The sequence below is a fragment of the Octodon degus genome, unplaced genomic scaffold, assembly GCF_000260255.1.
Source record: "Octodon degus isolate 3935 unplaced genomic scaffold, OctDeg1.0 scaffold00168, whole genome shotgun sequence".
NCBI lineage: Eukaryota > Metazoa > Chordata > Mammalia > Rodentia > Octodontidae > Octodon > Octodon degus.
The window spans coordinates 403,954-426,419 of NW_004524744.1; the positions used below are offsets into that span (position 1 = coordinate 403,954).

The window sequence follows — 22,466 nt, forward strand, 5'->3', positions numbered from 1 at the left end:
TATAATCTCACATATTTGATGAACTTTTTGTTAATATCATATTGGAACCATCTTTCCCTGTCCATAAGATCGTACTGTTTTGGGGTTTTTCTGTTTTTTTAATTTTAGCACAGGGTCTACAGGGTCTCATTATGTAGATTAGACTTGTAGTGATCCACCTGTGTTCAGCCTCCCAAGAGCTGGGATTACAGGCGTGCACCACCACATCCTGTCTCAATTGCTGTCTCAGCATGCCCCAGGGGAGGGGCCAGCACTGCACACTGGGGATCAAACTCTGGCTGCTGCATCTGCCTAAGCAGGTGTTTTAATCTGCTAAGCTACTTGGCCGGCCCTCATAAACTTATATTATGTCTTCTCCAACATATAGGTACAGTCCTGGAGAAAGGCCTATCTCCAAGTTCCCCAAACTATATTTTAATTTTTGCATATTTTGAAGGAATTTTTATTAAAGAACATGAAGGTAAGGATCTCGATGAAAACTGAATGGGCTGATTCTAAAAGGCAATCAATGATCACTGATCTGATCATTTATAGAAACCATGCAATCTTTCCCAGAAGTAATAGCAAGGAAATCTCTATGTGGTTAACTTTTAAACATCAAAGTATGCTCATACTTACTCTGTGTGAGTTCAAGGGAAGGAACATGAGGATATCAATTATAGAAGGATTCAATACTGAATTTCTTTCCTATATACTACTTACCTAATAAAGACCTATTCCATTTCTAAGTCTTCATTAAGTTCATTTAATAAATACTGTGCAAAGATGAAAGAAAAAATACCCAACCTCCAAAAATGAGGTGCAAGTAGTAGACTTAGGAATCCACCCATCTCCATAATGATTCCTATGCATATCCTAATGGCTTTATGCTCCCCCTATTTTTCCCTTAAAAACTATGCTAGGTACTGGCCTGCATCAGGAAAGTAGAAGTATTCCTCTTTTGCTTTCTCTACATGGAATCTAGCATTCAATGTCACATACTTTATACGTGGTGGGTTGGAAAAGTCAGATGTTTCTGGTGATCAACCAAAGCTACCCTTTTGGTCCACAAGGCATGATTCAGTACTTTGCAGAAACAACTGTATGGTCAGTTGTGTCAGGGAGAGTCAATGTTTGAATCTAACTTTCGGGTCACCAGGTACACATCCACACATTCAGAACATAAAAGTTCTTTTCCTTTTTTAAAAAAGCTTAACATAGGCCAGCCAGATAGCTCAGTGGATTAAAGCTCCTGCTTAGGCAGACACAAGGACCAGGCTTTGCTCCCCTGTGTGCGTTGAAACTTGAGACTGGGTGCAGGGGCACGTGCCTGTAACCCCAGCACTTGGGAGGCTGAAAACAGGAGGATCATTATGAATCTGATCTATGTAATAAGACCCTGTAGACCCTGTACTAAATACATTTTTTAAAAAAATTCTTAATAAAAAGCTTGACATAGAATAGACATTATCTAAAGTTCTTGAATTCATCATTTTGTATGTAAAAATGTTATTTGAGAACAAGAGCATGAGCAAAATGACTGGCAAGAATATTTTTGGCTTAATAAAGTATTCAGAAGGTTACCTTTACTTCCCCAAATATTTATAGATGTAAAAGGTTTTTTTTTAAAAAAAAAAAATGTCTTCATGGAAATAAGTAGCTCAAAAATGTAAATAAAAAAAAAAAAGAAATAAGTAGCTCAAAGTAGGATCTGCCACACTCTTCCTTGTATATTTAGTATCTCATTCAAAGCTCTAAAATGTTCACTTGTCTATTATATGTAGATAAGTCATTTGGCTATGCAGTTGCAAATTACTAAAGAAAACCAAATTTACAGCAGGGAAAAATACATGCTATCTTTTGGGTTCAGAATAAGACAATTGTATAATTAAGTAAAATTTTACTTAAAAGCTTGCTGTTGTAAGCAATTTTTAACCTCTATAAGACACTGGCAATGATTTCTTCCATATATAAAATATACCTAAGTAGGCTTATTAGTAATAACATGATTACACACTCATTTGGCACTCATGCTGTCATGACTGACATAAACATGTTATATAAATACTTTGTAGAAATACTGACACACACACATATTTATAAACATTAATATACTTAGCCTCTCTGAAGACTTGTACATATCCTCTTTATGAATCTAATCACAGCATCTAGTGTGTACATAATTACAAAAATGAGATACACTTTCATGCTGGTCATTTGCCTGCCTTTACTCATCCATCCCACTTTCTCCCTAGGTTTGCCTACATCTCAGGCCTACATTCTCCTGACTCCTTGACCAGGTTTCTTCTGCGTAGGTTTGGCAAATGGGAATTCTGGCTGGTAGAAGAAAAGCCTCTCCATTTCCACCATCTCCCTACCCACTTCTCCCCTACTACCACATCCCACCCTGCATCCTTGCACTCTTCATACCACCCCACCCCAATACACACAACAGCCTCCTCCTCACATTTTGGTGACATCTCTTGCAGTGGTTGTTTCCTCAATAACACCAGTTCCCGTAAGATTTCACAAGACAGCAGCTGAGTAGTGGTTGATCTATGGCATGCTTTCCAGATTGACTGTTCATTATTAAAAGCTCTAAATGGTTGCTAGAGTCTACTAGACAGCTGTCATTAACCTCCAGTATTACTATGGCCACCTCTTCACCACACTACCATAAAGCAGTTTCCTGTTTTTCCTAATTTAGGGTTGCCTCGATTTGACTTCCCAGCTCTCCCATTACCTGTGTAACCATTCCCCTTGAATTAAATGTCTTATCTGTTATAGCCAGAGCAACTTTTGTTTTACTGAATTGCTCCTTATCGATACAGCAGTTGGTACCAGGAACAGTCCAGGAAACTGATATTCAACACAGAATTCTAAGATAGCGTTATCATCTCTGAATTCAGTAATAACCTCCTTTCAAGCAAGAAACAGGACAGTAACTTACAGCACTCAGCGATTTTCCAATTATTTAAACTATAAGCTGTGGCTGCTTGACACATACTCCAAGTAGAAGGCAATGCTTTGGTCAAGTAACTGCTTCATTTGATCATTTTGATAATAATTATGATTAACAAGGATTAATGATTACATAAGATGGAAACTTAGTAGAGGTACATGCCTCTAATAACAGCACTTTGGGAAGCTGAGGCAATAGAATCACAAGTTCCAGTTCAATTTGGGCAACTTACTGAGACTCAAAAAGGACTGTGGTTTCAATTCCCAGTATTGTAATGAATGAATGAATGAACAGATACTCCTACTGCTCTCAAGAGTATACATAAATGTTAAGCCTAAGATTTAGGAACTTTTAATCTAAATTAGGCTATGTAGCCTCATGTTACAGGCTCTATATCACAAGCAGAAAAGGCTGACAGGCCCAAGGTTGAATAATAGAGGGTACAAAGTTATAACCTCAGTTATGTGTACAGTATAGTCTTATTTTATGCTAAGGTAAGTGTCGTACTTAGGACAAGTTATTACAATAAGAATCTGAATATGAAGGCAGACAGGAAGCTTTACTTTTAAACTCCATTCTCACTGTAAAAGCAGCTGTTCTTTAGACAGTTCTTTAGCTATTCTTTAACACTTACCTAAGGCAATTAACTTCATTTGCATAAAACCTTTGTCTGATTTTACTTGTGATAGTTGCTTTAGAAGATGAGGCTTACTCTCTTGGGATTCACTCAAACCATATACCATTGTCACTAGTTTGAAAACACAAATTTCATCCCAAGACAACGCACTTTAAAAAGTGCATGTTCTACCACACTACGAGATAGCAAACATATTAAAGATGTTGTAGAACTTTATCCATTTGTTTTTTTCTTTCTTTTTTTTTTTTTTTTTTTTTTTTTTTTTTTTTTTTTTTTTTTTGTTGTTGTTTTTGTAGTATCGGGGATTGAACTCAGGACCCTGTGCTTGCCAGGCAAGCGCTTATTCTACTGAGCTATCTTCCCAACCCTTTTTATGTTAAAACTAGGAAACACATATGACAATACTTTTAAGCCTACTTAGATGAAATGAAGATTAGCTCAGGCTGAACATGGGTACACTTCCAGGGATTCAGGATTTGTGTTGGCTCAAGCAACAAGGATGTATCAATTAGGTGAGTAAAAATAAGGCCATGAAGGTGTAAGGATGCCAGACCTTGCTTGCCATACTATGTTGTCAGAAACATGGGAGTCATATTTTTAGTAGCTACCATTTTTCTTTATAAGGCACATTATGGTAATTGGATACATTATAAGATTAATTCATGGTACACATTTCTATTTCTTCAAAGATAAATCATTTTTGTTTAGGAAATTTTATATTGTTCTAATCATTTCAAACATACTTAGATTATTTTAACTCAGTTATCCTACTGTGCTACGGTACTAATTACCCTTGTGTTTTGGTGCCTTTGAATTCCCTTCCATCTCCCTTCCCCCATCCTTCCCTGTCTCTACTGACCATTACTCCATTCCATTCTTCTATAAGATTACTTACTAGTTTCTGCAAATGAACAACATGTATTTGTCTTTGTCTAGCTTCTATTTCCCTTAATGACATCCATACCACTATAAATCACAGGATTTCACACTTCATTGTGGCTAAATATTACATCTTGTATCTATGCCATATTTTCCTTATCCATTCATCCTCTGATGGGCGTCTAGGCTAATTTCGTATTTTAGTTAGTGTGATCAGTGCTGTAATAAAGATGGAACTGCACATATTTATTATTTTTGTATAGTCTCACTACGTAGTTAGAACTCACTGTTTTCAACCTCCCCAGCAGCTGAGATTACAGGCGTACACCACCATGCCCAGACTCTGTCGCCAGCTCAGCATGCTCCGGGGGTGGGACCAATGCAGCATGTGGTATTAGGGATCAAACCCTGGTCCCTGCACTTGCCTAAGCAGGTGCTTAGTCTGCTGAGCTATCTTGCCAGCCCTACAAGTATCTTTTTTAATGATTTCATCTCTTTCAGATATATACCCAGTAATAAGCATATATACATATATGTGTGTGCATATATAGTCTTCTACTTGTAGTTTTAAAAGAATCTCTAAACTGTTTTTCACAATAGCTAATTTATATTCCCTCCAACAGCATGCATGGGTTTCCCTTTCTCCACATCTTAAGCAGCATGTTGTATTTTTGATAGCCATTCTAATTAGGGCGAGATGTTATCTCATTGTAATCTTTTTTCTTTTTTTAATTTTAGGGAAGGGTGTTTAGGTCTCATTACTAGATCGGACTCACAGTGCTCCGCCTGTTTACAGCCTCCCAAGATCTGGGATTACAGGCACATGCCACCAAGCCCAGTCTCAATGGCCATCTCAGCATACCGTGGGGCAGGGTTGGCATGGCAGGACGGGGGATGGAACCCCTGGCTCCTGCACTTGTAGTTTTGATTTGTATAGTTCCCTGATAATTGATGAGATTGTACTTTTTCACATACTTGTCTGCCAACTTATAAACACTGTTTTAGTGTTATGTTTTTGGACTCCTGATAAATTCTGGGTATTAATCCTTTTTTGGATGAACAGTTGGCAAATATTTTCTCCCATTCTACAGATTGTCTCTTAATCTTGCAGTTTACCTTGCTATGCAAAGGCTTTTTTTTTTTTTTTTTGGTGGAACTGGGGATTGAACTCAGGCCCTTGCGCTTGCCAGGCAAGTGTTTATTCTACTGAGCTATCTCCCCAGCCCAAGACTTCTTAATCTGATGTCTAATTGTCTATTTTTATTTTTGTTGTACCTTTGGGTTCCTATGTAAAGTACTATTGCCGTTACCAGTGAGAGCCCACTTTTTAGAGCTTTCAATGATAATATTTGGGGGGCAGGTAGATAGCTTACCAGCGTATGCACCCACCTAACAAGCACAAGGTCCTGAGTTCAACCCTGGGCACCAAAAAAAAAAAAAAAAAATCAATGATAATCTTATTTGCCTGCCTGGACTCTACTTCCCCTAGACTTTCCTGTTTCGTGATAAATGGCTTCCTCCAATTAAACCTTCCCTGGACATATCTGCCTAACAACACATGACCAAATGTGTATAATCAATTATGGACTAACCCATTATCAACTTTATACCTCCTGCTTACAATATGTCTATAAGTACCATATGTATCTAAGTTAGGGCTGATGATTTGGACCTGGTTGCCATCAGCTCACCAGCATTAATAAACGTTATCCTCCAAACTCCTTGGTACAGAGCATCTTCCACCTGGTTTCCTTGTTTCTGAAACAAGATCAAGCCTCAGTTACCTACAGAAGTGATTAAATAACTCACTGCTGCATTGCCTTCCTCCTTCCTCAGTTCATCCTAGTTCCAATTCTTAAGATCAAAACTGAAATTACAGTAGGACTTCAGGCTCTGCCCTTCATGGGAAGTTAAGGTAACAGTACAACTGGCATAGAAAACAAAGGCTCATGTGGAAATCTGGACCAGGATCATTCTCCAGTTACCTCATTGCTAGCTGCTACCCTTGCTGTGCTTTATACTGGTGACAAACTTGAATGGAAGTAGAAGAGAAGCACTGGGTTACATGAGAAGCAGTAGTACTTAAATGGTACGGGCAATAGTAAATATAAGGAACATGGGGCTATCTGGTTTTCAAAGCTGACTTCAGATATGTGGAAAAATTAAATGACACTTAGATTGCCCACCCTTACAGTATTTAAGGCATACTGTAAAAGTTAGTATGCATCCAAGACAGTGCTTAAAAGAACATTTTTCCAATGGCTATTATTCGATAGCAAACAGTATTAAAGATCAGACTCCAGATTTACACAACACAAAAACAGAGACATGAACATACTGCAAGGCTATGTGTGCAAAATGAAATGCTAATATCTGGGATGGGAACATTTATGTATGAAAACTTGAGAAACTTAAATCCCCAGGCATTTTTAACACTCGTAGTCCTTGCTAAACAAACTTGCTATTAGGCTGGCCAGTAAGCTCAGTGGACTAAAGTGCCTGCGTAGGCAAAGCACAGCAGCTGGGGTTCAATCCCTGGCATGCCATACTGGCTCCACCCCCTAAGAGTGCTGAGACAAGAATTGAGACTGGACATGGTGGCACCCCTGTAATCCCAGCACTTTGGAGGCTGAAAACAGGAGAACCACTATGAATCCGGCCTAGGTAGTGAGACCCTGTAGACCCTGTACTAAGTACATTTTTTAAAAAAGGGGAAAAAAAAAAAGAAAAAGAAACCTGCTATTGCCTAGAAAAACCAAAGTTCTCACCTGGAGCAGATGCTTCTCATAGTGATAATTCTCTTTCCTCAGATACAGACCTACCTCTTCTTACTGACTAGAGACACATTACTATAGCCATATCACAGACCACAGTATTTAGGCTAGAAGAAAATAGCTTATACACCTAAACTAGAGAAAGAAGTCAAAGTGAACTTTCAAAGTGTGGGCTGGGGACCCACATACTTAATGTGGTAGAACTATCTAGCAAATCGAGATTAAAAGTCATTTGCAGAGTCCTGGAAGGAAGACCAAGATACTGCTGGAATGACTCAAAAAACAGTGTTGTAGGTTGCATTCCTTGGGGAACAGACTCTGAGAAGAAAACTATCAGTAAGTGTTAAGTCAAACCCTGTGAAATACAAGAAATGGAATTGGGTTGGATTAGGATATTTGAGAGGAACAAATAGTCTCAACAAAGGCAGCCCAGCTAAAATGGGCTAAGATTAGGATTTTATAACCACACATACCCAAGCACTGGATGTAGGTTGCTCCCAGGAATGGGTCAATCAAGGCTTACGATACTAATATACAAGCAAAGACATCATACAACTAAAGGCAGAAAGAAACTTGTCTGGAGCCCACAGGGATTCAATGGACATTCCATGATTCTTTCATGCACCTCTGAAAGCCACCTTGACCTCTTAAGTGTAAAGTCTTGTGAAGGTCTGACATCCAACCTCAAGGAAACAGCCTAAAGTCACTGTGACATACTAACACAAACCTAAGTTAATTCTGGGATGTGTGATGCAGGAGAGAAAATGGTAAGTATCAATTATAACTTCAAAGCCAATAGCAGTAGATTGTACTTTGCTTTTACTACTTGTCTACTTCTGTTGAGATCACAGCCTATAAGTTAAAAGGCTGTGTTGAAATCAATTTAATGGGCCCAAACAAAATTTAGTGGACTAGACCAATGTAGCAGAATATTGTTGTGCTCATTTCATACCCTCAGCTTATTTCATCCTCACCATACCCTTAGTAACTATGCAGACAAGTGTAACTTTATGCATTTTGCCTGAGCTATACCAAGTTTCTTGCTTTCACCAATCCCCAGCCCTACTTCTCCACTATTACTATATGGACACATGCAGAAACCTATTTGACACATGCACAAATATTAATGGGAGGGAAAATTCACACCCATGGAGTAACCCTTGCCTCACAAAGACAAGGATCCACAAATAAATTATATCCTTTCCTATCCCTCATGTAAATATTGCAAAAGAACATTTTCAGTCTTCAGAGGGTTCTTGGCAAGTATATGCCCTTGTAAATCCAGAGGTGATAAGCACAATGTTTTGCTCATATTTCATTCTTCCTAATCACTCATTTTTCGTAGTATTGTTTATCTAAATATACTTGTTTTGGTCTCTGTATTTGAAGAAAATTCTTTCATGAGATTTCATCATATTTCATCAGTGAATATACATTTTGCCAAGGGTCACAACTGTGAATGCCAGCACATTTGGTGAAAATCTTTGATGCTCTTTTCTAGGAGCTTTATCAAAAAGGTAGTTACTATAAACTCTGAACTGCAAGATCGACTTCTCAGGTGACTGATTCTAGAAAGGTTGGCCCACATAAATGGTCCTGCGAAGACAAAACCCTCAGTGTCAGAGGCAGGCTCACATGGAATCTTCAGTTAAAATGGTTGAGTTCAATAGGTACTGAGCTTTTGACCTAGAGAGTTCTGCTAATGTTTCAAAATGTCATTGTCTCCCCAAGCATTTAATAGATTGATCTCTGTTTCACTGTTATAACAACATTCTGAATTATACCACAACTTGAGTAATTTTTCAACTAACTCTCTAGTTTGCAGAATTTCTAATTATTTCACTGTGTAACCTTCCTTTCTTCTCCACCCTTTCCCCAAAATCCTAAGGTATTTATTCTAACTAAAATACTTCAGTACATTGTGTCCTAAGTAGACCTGCATTGTAGTTTCTCCGAAGACAGGGAACTTGTCTTTTATCTTTATTTCCTCCACAGCATCTTGATCACAGAGGATACCTAAATGTGTGGTGAATAAATTTACTCCAGGTGGATGTAATTGCATAGTGTGGGCAATTCAGGTAATTCAGTTTATCTTACGGTTGTCTATCACTAAGGATAAACTAAATTTAGGTACTAATAACCTTTATGATACTAAAGACACATTGACTTAGCATTTGTTTCTTTTACTACATGTCCAAAGGTCATAACAACATTCTGAATTATACCACAACTTGAGTAATTTTTCAACTATCTCTCTAGTGTGCAGAATTTCTAATTATTTCACTGTGTAAACTTCTGGTCATTCAAGTCACCTAAAGATCTAGAATGAAGTGTTGATCTCAACATATGCTTCCCTAATCACCAAGCAAATGAACACAGCAAATCACATACTGGCTCTTCAAGTTCCACTCAAAAGTGACACACATCCTTCTGCTTGTATTTGTTTCTGGCAAAGAATGAAAGTAGATTCCAAAACTATTTTAAAGGAAGTTCTTATTTAAGTAATATTTATGTGAGAAAAAATTGTAGTATGGATTTGTAGTATGGATTTGTAATTTTTAAATTACCTTGGCTCCCTAGCTTACTTTGTAAGAGAAATCATCTAAAAGAAACTTACACTGCATAAATACAGAATCAAAAACCAAGACAAACGTATGCAGTTGCAAAATGGCCATTTATTGCCTACAGGGAAGGAGAGGGAAGGAGAAATGGAGAAGTACACAGGTGCAAGGAAACAAGCATATATTTAGCCCTATACATCATGTGTGAGCAGTACCCAATCTCCAAAATGGAAAAAGTTTTTTGTCATCTGACAGTAGTTAATGTTCTTAAGCACCTCCCTTCTGAGCTGCCACAAGATATAAAAGGCAGGACTGCTTTGTAGTCAATGTTCACATTAATGAAAAGATACTACCATCTAACTGTGTCCTTTTACACACACATTTTGTACAGTGTCTCTTGTGAAAAATATCTCAGCTGAGCAGTTTGGTCAAGATTCAGACTCATCAATTGGTTAATAAATAGAAAAATAAAGCAGCTGGTGATTTTGTCAGAGAGAATGTGTTCAATAAGAATAGAACAACTTTCTCCAGGGATGACAGACAGTATTAAATGTTTAGAGCACTATAGAATCAGTCTATTAAACATTAAACACTAGCAAGCTACAATTATATATAGAACTTACTTAAATCATCTAATTTAAAAAAGGAAACCTTAGATTTTAAACTGCTTATTGGAACACAGTAACAAATTGATTTCATGTTTGGCTTTTTCTTCAGACAAAATCAAAGTAAATAATCCAAAACAGAATTTATTTTGGAATAGCATTAACAGAAAATATCAAAAGTGTTCAAGTGAAAAACTGCTAAACATCTTGCTCAATTTTAAAAATTAAGCAAATCATGTGCTTTGCTTTCTGACCATTAGAATTAGTTACAAAAACATTTTATAGGACATAAAATGAATAAAATGCATGCAAAACAATGAATTAGTTAATTTAATGCCAGGTAATGAAAATAAGTGGACTCTTCCCTACTCAAATGATAAATCAAGTAGAAGAGTAGACAGCCACATGGAAAATTAGTTGGCACTTATTTGGTTCAAAGAAATCACAACAGAAGATATAAATTAATCCATAGTGAATTTGACCAAACATCTGGGCCCTTTCAAAGTGAAAACGTGAGGGGAGACAACCTCAATATTGTCCCACTTCAGACGAAAAAGCTGAAACATTCGTCTTTCTTGAAATACTGCAAATACTTTACTGAACTCTTTAACTCAGCTTCTTTTTGATGAAAGAATTGTTTGCATTTGGACAACTGTACCAATGCCCAAAGTGCACTTTTCAGTGCTGCTGGTGTTTTAAGAAATTTGCCACTCACAACACTGAACAATTCCAGATCCAGTGTGCCATTACACAGCCATCCAAACCACCCCACCCCAAAAGCTGGCAGAGCACCGCTCAGGAATTTCACAAGGAAATATATTTTTAGCAAGTCAAGCACAGAGAAAAGACAATATAGTTTTTGAATAAATATAAACCCAGATAATGTATCACTCACTGCATCAAGACTGAAACAAGTAGTAGGTTACCAAGCCTGTTGAGTAAGAAGCAAAGCCACTGTTTGACACATCAATGCTGAGCCAATTATGTGAGTTCAGATAACTACAGGCAAATTAAACAAATGTGGTATATACAATTGATAACTTTAAGGAAAACATCAGTAATTTAAAATTAACACAAAACTGAAATGAGCCAGAAAGGACCATTCTGAAAAGACTGTCATGATTTTTATGCTTTAGAGTTAAAAATAACAGACACAGAAATAGAAATTTATAAGGGTGACTGTAACAAAATAAGTAGTAAAAGGAGCCAAAGTATGCCTTCTAAAAGATTCCAAAAGTCAAATGTACCGCGCTAGCATGCCAAAAGAGTCATATCACTTGGCACTTACATGCTCTCAACATTAAGTTATTTCTGATGACACTTCTAATTTTAATCCAACACTATTCAATTTGTATGATGTGCCATAAAAAAATTAACATTTAACAGACATGTTCTTAATTCATTTGCTCTGAGAGTAAAACTCTTTTATTTAAAATATTCTATTATTTCAATGTCATGTTTGATGAATGAAAATTCTAACATGCTTATTTTCCTTTGGTCTAAGAATTCAAATCTAACTAATCTTATAACAAAATATATTTCTTGTTATTTTCCTATTTCTTCCTTTAGGACTTTTGATTTAACAAAGAAATTTGCATAAAGAAGATATTTGGCTAAAACAAAAATAGGCATGCTCTCCCTTACCTCCTTCTTGAAAGTCATTGTTTTGTTTTGCTTTGCTTTCTTCTTTCCTTCTGTGGCTCTTGTTCAGAACATCCTGCAGTGATTGATGTAAGGGCTTTCTTTTTATCTTTACCTTTTAGGTGGCAATTATGAAAGATGCCCTGTGCATCCTAGTCTTAAACAGATTACAACTTTGGTAAGTGAGCCAGTTTAAAGATATACTAATTTTTAATATGAATTTGGTGATCATGATGACATTACAAAATTATAATTGCCCAAAGCAACCATAAAAGCTCCCATCTATCTACACATTCAGTTGAAGTTCCTAGTTTAGAAAAATAATTCCAACTTTTCTAGTTAATTTGCTACCTGACAGAGTTATACAAATGTCATATAATTCAAAAGGAAAAGTGGTAAACAAACCTCAACACATAAGAAAGGTGATTTTGTAAGAAGTGAGGGTATTCACACAAGAGAAAAGGCGTACAAATGTGAAAATTCACATTTCTGTCAAAACAGATGCATGACTGTCACTTAGAAACATGCCATAAAGCCTGTGTCTGCCATAAAACCATTACTCTAGCAAAACCTGGTATTTTTCCATGACTGCAGCTACTATCAGTCAGCAAATTTTTTCAAAGCTATTCAAATATATCAAACTTAGAATATAAAGCTTAGAATCAAGTAAGTTTTGGGGCAGAGTCAATTTTTAATACTAGAAAATTGTATTAGGAATGACAAACCATATACTGTACCTCTGGTTCCTTCCAAGAACTTATCTAACCTATTTCTCCTTATGCTTTCTCTACTTCATAGTGTTTTATATTGGAAGCATAGGTGGCATTAGTGAATTTGACAAATACTAGTTTTTACCCATTTACAATAACATACTTAGGAGGCAGAATTTTTAAATGGAATACAACATATGTTTGCCCATGTTCCAGTTTTCATTTACTAATGTAATCTGTCATTAAATCAAGTGATATGAGTCTTAAGATATTATTCAACTTTCTCCCTTTCATCTCTGTGATTTAATACATAACTTTTAAGACATCAAAAACAGGAACAAATAAACATAGCTTTATATTTTCTGCAAACTACAACACTAAAATACAGTGGCTTTTTAAATACATTCACACAAGATGCTTATCAGTAAAATTAAATATCTGTCTATGAACATCAGAAAAGTAATTTGAAAAGAAAGAGCTTGGAAAAGGCAAATGGGAGGGGGAGGAAAGCTGGTCTCAGAACCCATTGTGCCATACCTGACTTTAACATGTGATATTCAAATGAACGTTCACACACCTTACGTTAAAGAAATGAAACAAAAATATTCAGCTATGTCGTACAAAAAATTTTTTACATAAAACATCATAAATCTCGAACAAATTTACTATATCTGAATTCTAAAAAGTTGCCTATAGAATGGTGCTGGGATCCTGTTCTCTGCTTGCTTTTAGGCAGTGCTGTTGCTTAAAAGTTGACACCAGGCACAATATTTTAAAACAAAGTCAACAAGCAAGGAGCAGTAAGTGAATTTGAGCCTTTTTCAGATGTCAGTCCTGAGGATGCTGCAATATTCCCCATCAAAATATGTAAAGCTATGAGGCAGATACTGATGCCTGAGAGAGTGGGTGACTTGACATGCACTTGTATGACTGATAATGGCAAACAGTGCAGTTTTCCCTTCTTCAAACAACACTGTTTTAATAAACTTAAGAACATCTCAGTCCTTAAGTATCAGAAATCATGTTTAAGTTTCTAAAAAATTATCATAACCTTAAAATGCCCAAATTTTTTATGCTCACATAAAATATGCAGCAGCCCAATGGCACAGACTAACTTATTCTGAGAACTAGAAAGTGTATGAGCATATATATTTTACTTTTCCTGAATATATACTGTACGTCATTCACCTCTTCCTTTTGGCTTCTTGCTGCCAAAGTTCCAAATGGCATGCATTTTAACAAGACAATGCTGAGGACAGCAGCTCTTCTGATCATCTGAACTGGCAGCTCAAAACAGATACCACTCCTTTTACAAAGGGAACAGAGGGTGAAGGGTGTTGTGAAATTTGGGCAGTGGGCTAAAGGGAAACCGTGCACATGAAATTTGGGTTACCATGCCCCAAGTGTGTGCGCCACCCAAAAATAACACAATTACCTACTTCAACAAAGCTACTACCAACATTTACTAAAACCACATTAAAAGTACACAGGATAATGACTGGTTTGAAAGAGTGCATTTGGAAGCAGAGAGAACCCAATTACACACCTTCCTGCAACAGAGTGCCTCAATCATACACAAAATAAACTTAAGCTGTTTACAATGTTTCCCAATTTTTTTTTTATTTTCCCTCTACATTTAACTATTAAAAAAGTTTTTTTATTAATAAATGGGCTCCTCTGTGATTCATATACAATCATAAGTGAACTTTAAATTCCATTTTATACAAATATCTCAAAAATATTGGGAGTGAAGTATGGTAGGAAATATTGCTCACATTGCTAAATAACATGCGTATATGAAAGGAGGAAAATGTTTTGTTAGTGCATATACCTCCCTGCAGAAAACCCACCCAAAATAAAAAAGCCAAAATAAAACATACAGTAGCTGATTACAAAAAAAAGGTAATGTCCACAAAATTAAGTTTTTCACGCTATTCTACTTTCCAGTACTATGCTTCAATTTGCATGGCTAGATGTTGGATGCTTGAGGTATATAAGAAGGGGTACCTGCACATGGAGGAAATCTGTTGTCTTAAGGGTTGTTTTTTTTGTTTTTATTCTGATACTTTAAGATACTTAAAAGAGTATTTTATTTACAACAAATTTCACTGAACTACAACGACATTCCAATTATAATAGATGACAAACAACGCCTCTATCACTAGGCACTTTTAAAGGGGAATTTAGGGTTTAGGCTTCACAGAACCTTTCTGATACAATCTCAAACATGTTACTTATTACATCATCCCACCACCCTCATTCCACTAAAATTACCCTTTAGGGAAATATTTATCATATATAGCCTGATTGATTTATGCAAGAAATTAGTATGAAATGACCAAATGAAATGCATCATTTAATATTAATAAAACAAGCTAGCATGTCAGGTTTGAGAGAGGAGACAAATTGTATATATTTAAAACTAATTAAATAATTTAGATTTGACTTATACTTTATATAATTAGTGAGACACAAATATAGGATATTTCTTTTAAAATTTCATTCACATACTGGAAAATTTGTTCAAAATATCACACTTTGAGACTAGAAACAGTAAAGTGCATGAAAAGTTTAAAATATAAATTTCAGAAAATTCTTATAGCAGCAAAAAAGCAGAATAAAGAAAAACTTAAAAACACAGACACAACCTTTTCCTGTTATTGTGCCATAATTAACATCAAATAGGCAACCAATTTTTTTCCCCGGAAAGCAGTGTCATGTTCACTGCCTTTTGAGCCACCGATTTTAAAATGGCCTCTCCTGGGCACAAAAAAAAAAAAAAAAAAGCTAACATATCTAAAGGCATCAACAATTGGGAATAAACCAGTAGCTTCTTAATTCAACCCTGACAGACAATAGAAATAAAGATTAAAAGCATATGATGGCCATTTGGCAGCTAGAGTCCGGAAAAATGATCCACAGTTTTCAACTACTGCCCTCAAATCTATTTTTTCACTCCTTCAAATCTTTTCCACTGTTATCTGAACAACCCCAAACCAACAGACACTTACTTACTTGGGGAAACACATGAAATATTTGTATGGCTTTCCCCTTCTGAAATTCTGATCAGGTCTTCTTTTAGCAGTTTGATAAACATTTGACTATAATGGCAAAAAATGATATAGATCATATAGTATCTTTTTCCTACACAAAGGTAGACAAGAATATGAAAAATATCAGACACAAATTTTGTGGGCATTTTAAATATACCAAATTCTATTTTTAAAATGTGTGTTAGTAGATTACTTGCTATTTCTCTACAATGAACTGAAGAGACAAGCTTGGAATACTTCTAAAAAGGGTATAACTAAACAGGGAAACAAAAAAAGTGATTCCTCAAAGCAACCAGTGAATCTCCAACAAACTGTCATGTGCTATTAGATGCTTGATTTTGAAGGCATATCGTGCAATCATCTTTTAATTTCTCAAAATTTTCTTACACCTAGAGGTTATATTATAGTTTATGTACAGATCAAGAATATTTAAGTGCTTTGTTAATGTGCAAATAACTTGGGCAGCCAAAAGTCAATTTATCATAAAGAAAAACAATTTCAAGAAATTTTTCCCTGCAAGGTATGCCATCATTCAATTTAAAATTTATATTTATAATTTTTAAAAATTTCCTTCTATGCAATAATTTGCTCATTTGAAACCATTCATAAAAATGTGTTTTAAGAAAGCAAATACACTGTTCTTGGGCTTCAAATTGGTGATTTATCAATTATGAGTACTGACAATATAATTATGAAGAAAGTCCAATTTAAAAACATGTTAAATTAAAATTTTGGATAGTACTATTCTGTTTCCAGCCCTAGTGCCAAATGATATCAGTATGCACAAAAATGTACAAAGTCTTATAGCAAACACATAATGAAAGGAACCTGAAGAAGCAGCTTTAGGATGGCCATACTTCACTCCTACATACTTTGATTTACAACTGTACAGGTCCATAGCAACAGGTCCCCGTCTTTGCGGGGCAGTACTCCACTACCTCCGATTAGGCAAATGAACACCATTGACAAGAGGCAGGATTGGAGGGTGGAGTTCAAGTTGTGTTAACAGTGAGAAGTGGTCTGAAGGGATGTGAGGGTGTGGACACCCAGTGATGTTGTTCTCAACCAGCCATTGAGGATCTAAAGGCCCCAGGACACCAAGCACGTTCATATGAGTCTTGGAATAGAAAATGTAGTCAATCACACCCTGAAAAAAGATTAAACAAAAAGAAAGAAAAACAACATGATTACAAAAAAAAGCTACATATAAAGAACAATCCATAATTTATAAAAACCAAATAATCAAGAAAATTGTATTTCTGGTACCTATTATCTTGGTAAACAAGACTCAAATCTTTAATGTGAATTACACTAAATCAAGACAGCTCAGCATTTGTGCATTAAGTGATAAACTGAGAAGCTGAACATAGCAAATTATGTCTAAGCAAATTTAGAATGAATTGGCCTGTTTGGCTTTATAAAACCTAATGTATCAGTATACATTTTACAGAAATTTCACTGTCAATGAAGAAAAGTAGAAACTAATTTTTATATAAACAGGCAGTGAAAAGACAGAACTCAATTTCCTTTCATAAGAACTTGCATTACTTTCAATTATTTACACACTGAGACAACCAAACACACTCAAAGCCACTATAAAGCATGTTTCCAGACTTATAATTCAGTTTGCCCAGATTTGTTACATACAAACTAGTTACATTTAACTGTTTCACTGTTCTTTAATTTAAAAAGAAGGAATACTAGTTTTTCACAAATCCTAATATACTATGCATTCTGATTTCCTTGCTATATAAGATTACTTAAATAAAAAATCATTTAGCAGGGACTCATAGATAGCAGCTATTTCTTTTAATGTTAGATGATTTATTCAAAACCAATGTGGGTTTGACTATTCCAGACTGTGTATATAAGACAGCAAAGCCAAATTTCTTGCCTAACAGTTATTATGTAAATCAAGACAGCAAAAACTAAATTAGGGAAAAATATTTCTACCCTTGAAATTACCTATTCCCAAATGTTATACAAGTAGTGACATAGTGGCACATGATTACAATCCACCACTCAAGAAGGTGAGGCAGAAGGACTGCCATAAGTTTGAGACCAGCATGGGCTACATAGTGAGTTCAGGTCCAGCTTGGATGTGCAGCAAGACAGCCAAAAAGACAAATACTATACCTAATTAAATTTGATCTTATTCACAAAGAATGTAATGGATTAATCCAAAAACAAGATCCAAAGATTTTTTAACTTTTTTGATTCAGTTTCTTTTTTAAAAGGCTAGTGTGGGAAAATATATTGTGTATGTTAGTAAAAACTACCCTATATAAATCTGTAGGACTTGACAAAAAAAAAAAAAAAAAATCAAAGAGCAGAGCAAATATTATACTAGCCTTTGTTTATTTAAAAGAATGAGACAGAAATTATAAATTTTGTAAAGTAACAGAGAAAGGAGTATTACCCGACATAATAGAGAGCTGTCTTTCCTCTTTTCATTAAATGATCCATAGAAAAAATAAATAAATGATTCATGCTGCTAGACTGGCTGTGGACATGGAATAAGCAGCAGCAGCAGGTTTGAATTAGGTTTATTAAGCTAACCTGGTCTGCAAGTCATGTTGAGAAAGGTAATTCTCCTAACTGCTTATCCTTCACCCCAAACCATATCTAGATTAAATGACTCTGAATTCTAAACACCATTTACTCAACAAACAAGAAAGCAAAAAATGTTCAACCAACTGAAACATCTCAATGAAACAACAGCAGAATACTGTGTTGGGATCTGTATTTAATAGTCATCACATGACATTTTATACTTGATGTATCTATTCTTTTGTACTGACTACCTCTAACTCTAGGATGGCATTTAGTACATAAAATATTTGTATAAACCTGGAAAGTTCACTGTCTATTGCTTGTACTAAAAGCGTAATTCTCGAGTCAGATGGGCCCTTCTTTAGCCATTCCATCTCATCCATCCTCTCATTCACTGATCCAGCAAGCCTATGTCTCTTCTATATTTGCCTCTTTCCCAGTCATTTCTAGCTCTCACCTATCTTATCCTACCCAAATATCACATGCACTCTGAACCAGGCATCTCTGATCTTTTAACTATATTTCTTTAAACTATGTAAGTGACACACTATGATTTTTGATTCAATCATTAATATGTATATAATGAGGAAACATCAACGAAGAATTCTATTTTATATTTTATGTATTTAGTACAGGGTCTACAGGGTCTCACTCCATAGATCAGACTCATATGGATTCTCCTGTTTTCAGCCTTCCAAGCACAGGGATTACAGGTGTGCACCACCACACCCAGTCTCAACTGCTGTCTCAGCATGCCCCGGTTCAAACCCTGGCCACCGTGCTATGCCTAAGAAGGCACTTTAGTCTTCTGAACTATCTAGCCAGCCCTAACAAAGAATTTTAGAACTATTCAGATGACTGAAGATGGGTACATTAACATATAAAATTTTGTTTCTCTGATTTTTGCCTTACAAAGAAAAGATAACCTTTAGAGAAAAAGCAAGGAAAAATAAACTGTCATTCAATGTAGAAATGTTTTTTACGCTTACACGAAAACAGTGGCATGTTAGAGTTAGCTAGTACCAATTACCTTTGTACCCCTTTCCATTCACTGCATTCAAAGGCATCGTGTTGGAAGCTTGCAATCTACAGCAGCAGAAGTACTTAAATCACAGAAATCAGCAAATGATGCAAATCAGGGCTTCTTTTCCCAGAAAGTTAGCTATTAAGTATCTACCAGCATATCACTACAAGAGTGACTGAAACAAATTGAACATCACTGAATAAAATTACCTGCTTGCAAAAATACTAAGTAAGATTGAACTTATAAGCAACTTTCTCCCACTTCCTGTCTGTGACAGCCACTTAATAAAGTTAATACACCTTTCTATTTCCTCTTATTTGTTTTTTTGGAAAGAAGGATATTGGAGCTGTAAATTTTTTGGTTTTGTACTAAATCCTCTCTTGACTTCTTTTACCAAACCACTTTCTAAGATTGCCATATTTGGGGGATAATATATTAATTAGTATAGATGCTTAAAATGTCAGAGTGTCAAACAGAGGTAAAGTAACAGGAATACTCCATATAGATAAAAATGACCAAAACACTGGCATTGGTAAAGTGATCACAAAAAGCAACCACAATCACTCTTTTTAAAAAATAGCTTGTCATGTACAATGGGCCATTCAATTTTTTTTTCTTATTTTGTAAAAAAAAAAGTATCTTTTCCTGTTTTAAAGCTTCAGTGTTCCACTACATGGGAATGCATCAGTATGACTACATGGATATAAAATAGACGTAAATTTAATTGTCTATAATTAACTACATGCCTGAAAGAAACTTAAAAAATTTTAAAGATCAATAGAAAGTACTAAGAAATTTGACAAAATACTATACAAATTCTTTCAAAGTAAACTTAGCTATATTAGGTGCTTATTATTTGGAAGACTGTTAAAAGTTAGGGATGGTACAGACAGGTGAAGAATAATTATATCATTATACACTCAAGTGAATTTTTTTCTCTTTTGGTCTTTTTGAGACAGACACTGTGTAGTGCAGGCTGACCCTGAACTCACTTTGCAGCCCAGGCCGTCCTAAACTTACAAGGATGTTTTTACCTCCGACTCCCAAATCCTGGGATTACAGGTGTGCATCACTTGAATGACTTAAAACAGTGCATTGCGCATAGTAAGCATTTCGGTGTACGTACCAGTATTATTTGAACTTTTAAGAAATGAAATTACAAAGAGAATTCTCAAGAGAACAATAATAACCATAACCTAACAAAATGCCTTGCTTTGGTATATATGTACACTAGACATTTTAAGAACTTAAAAATTCTTGGGGCTGGGGAGATGGCTCAGTGGAATAAGCGCTTCCCTGGCAAGCGCAAGGGCCTGAGTTCAATCCCCGGTTCTGCCAAAAAAAAAAAAAAAAAGAACTTAATTCTTGAAGGTTATATAATTAATTATAAGGACTGAGTCCCTATAATGAATATTTTATCTAAAATGTAGCAATAAACTTAATAAAAAGAAATTCAGAGGTTTTTATTGGTCACATGCTTGTATATGTAATTTCTATATCAGCCCAGAGCTGCTACTCACTTTGAAATCAAAGGTGTAATTGGTGTAAGGCATCAAGTTATTTTCATAGGCGCTCTTAAGTTGGAAGCCATGTGTGATTCTCCCTTCTGAGCTTCCATTCTTTCCATTGCAGCTGAAGTTCATAAGACACTCATTGTACCTTAGTTCCTTGAAGTCTTTATGGTTGTCAGCTACTCCTCCATTGCTTAAATATTCCACAACACCTAGCGGAATAAAGTAAGGATCACTATCATTTAGTATTTTGTCCTTATACAAGGCTATAAGCTAAGACCTGTTACCTGTTACCAAATTGGAAGTACCAGGCTCAGAGTGGTTTATTAGATTGAACCTTATGAAACTGTCTTTTTTGTTACTTTAAAAAGTCAAGTATCAGCTGGGCATGATGAGATACACCTATAATCCCAGCACACAGAGAAGCTGAGCAAGAGAACTGCAAGTCTGAGTCCAACCTGGAAAATTTAGCAACTTAATAAACCCTATCTCAAAATAAATAAAAACCTAAGGATACAACACACTGTAAAGACTGTTAATTCCCACTACCACCAAAAAATAATAATATATATAAGGAGACAAACCAAAAACAAAAAGCCTCCAAATCCTTTCAGCTTTCCCAAAGTTGATCCACATGGAACCAAACAGAGAGAAACCAAAGATCACACAAGCAAAGTATTCCCCGTGTTATCAGGGCAGATAACAAAGCAGATCAATAAGGCATTTGGAAAGCACACAGAAGATATGAGTAATAAGATATTGGGAAAATAAACAAAATAATCAGTGAGTATATAGAAGACACTCGTAAAATTTTAGCAGAGCTAAACAAAATGATACAAAAGTGCAGATGACCTGCATAGAAAAAGTTAGAATACATAAGAAGAGTCCAAACAGAAATTCAGGAGATAAAAAATTTTATTGGAAGTATGGGCAGCAGAAGTAACCAATGTAAGGACTGAATGTCAAAACTAGAAGATAGTGAGCCAGCAAGACAGCTCAGTGGACGAAAGCACCTGCATAGGGAAGCTTAAGAAAGCTCAGGAACCATAATTCGATCCCTGGCACCACATGCCATGCCAGCCACACCCCCAGTGTGGGCTGAGCTGGTCAGAGACCCAGTATAATGGTGCATGCCTATAATCCCAGCACTGGGAAGGCTGAAAGCAGGAAGATCACCATAAGTCCAAGCCACACAGTGAGACCCTGCAACAACCAAATACATAAAAAAGACCTAGAAGATAGGGCTCCTGACAATATATGATTGAGGAGAGATACCTTCAAAATAATAAGAGAATTGTGAAAAAATGCATTCAACAGCTCCAAGATGATGCAAAGAAGACTAATCTAAGATTAATTGGAGTTAGTAGAAAAATCAGAAGATAGAACAACCATAAAAATACTTACTAAAATGACAGTAGAAAATTTCAAATTAATGGAAAAGAATTTACTGTACAGATAAGTGAGGTATATGCACCACAAATAATCATGATGGCAAAAGAGTCTCTCCAAGACACATCATAATAAAAAATCCTGGAAGTCCAACACAAGAACAGAACCTTAAAAGTGACTATAGAAAA

General features: G+C 35.7%; 1 protein-coding gene across 1 annotated transcript in view; it reads right to left on the reverse strand.

Moving 5' to 3' along the window:
• Nucleotides 1-14,799: 14,799 nt before the first annotated feature.
• Nucleotides 14,800-22,466, reverse strand: part of Cnot6l (CCR4-NOT transcription complex subunit 6 like) — a 93,138-nt gene continuing 85,471 nt past the window's right edge. Inside the window, exons 10-11 of the mRNA XM_004643185.3 lie at nucleotides 20,899-21,101; nucleotides 14,800-16,948 (exon numbers count right to left, since the gene is read on the reverse strand). Of these exons, the coding sequence (XP_004643242.1) occupies nucleotides 16,736-16,948; nucleotides 20,899-21,101 (416 nt within the window). The 3' untranslated portion in view covers nucleotides 14,800-16,735. The remainder of the gene's footprint in view (nucleotides 16,949-20,898; nucleotides 21,102-22,466) is intronic.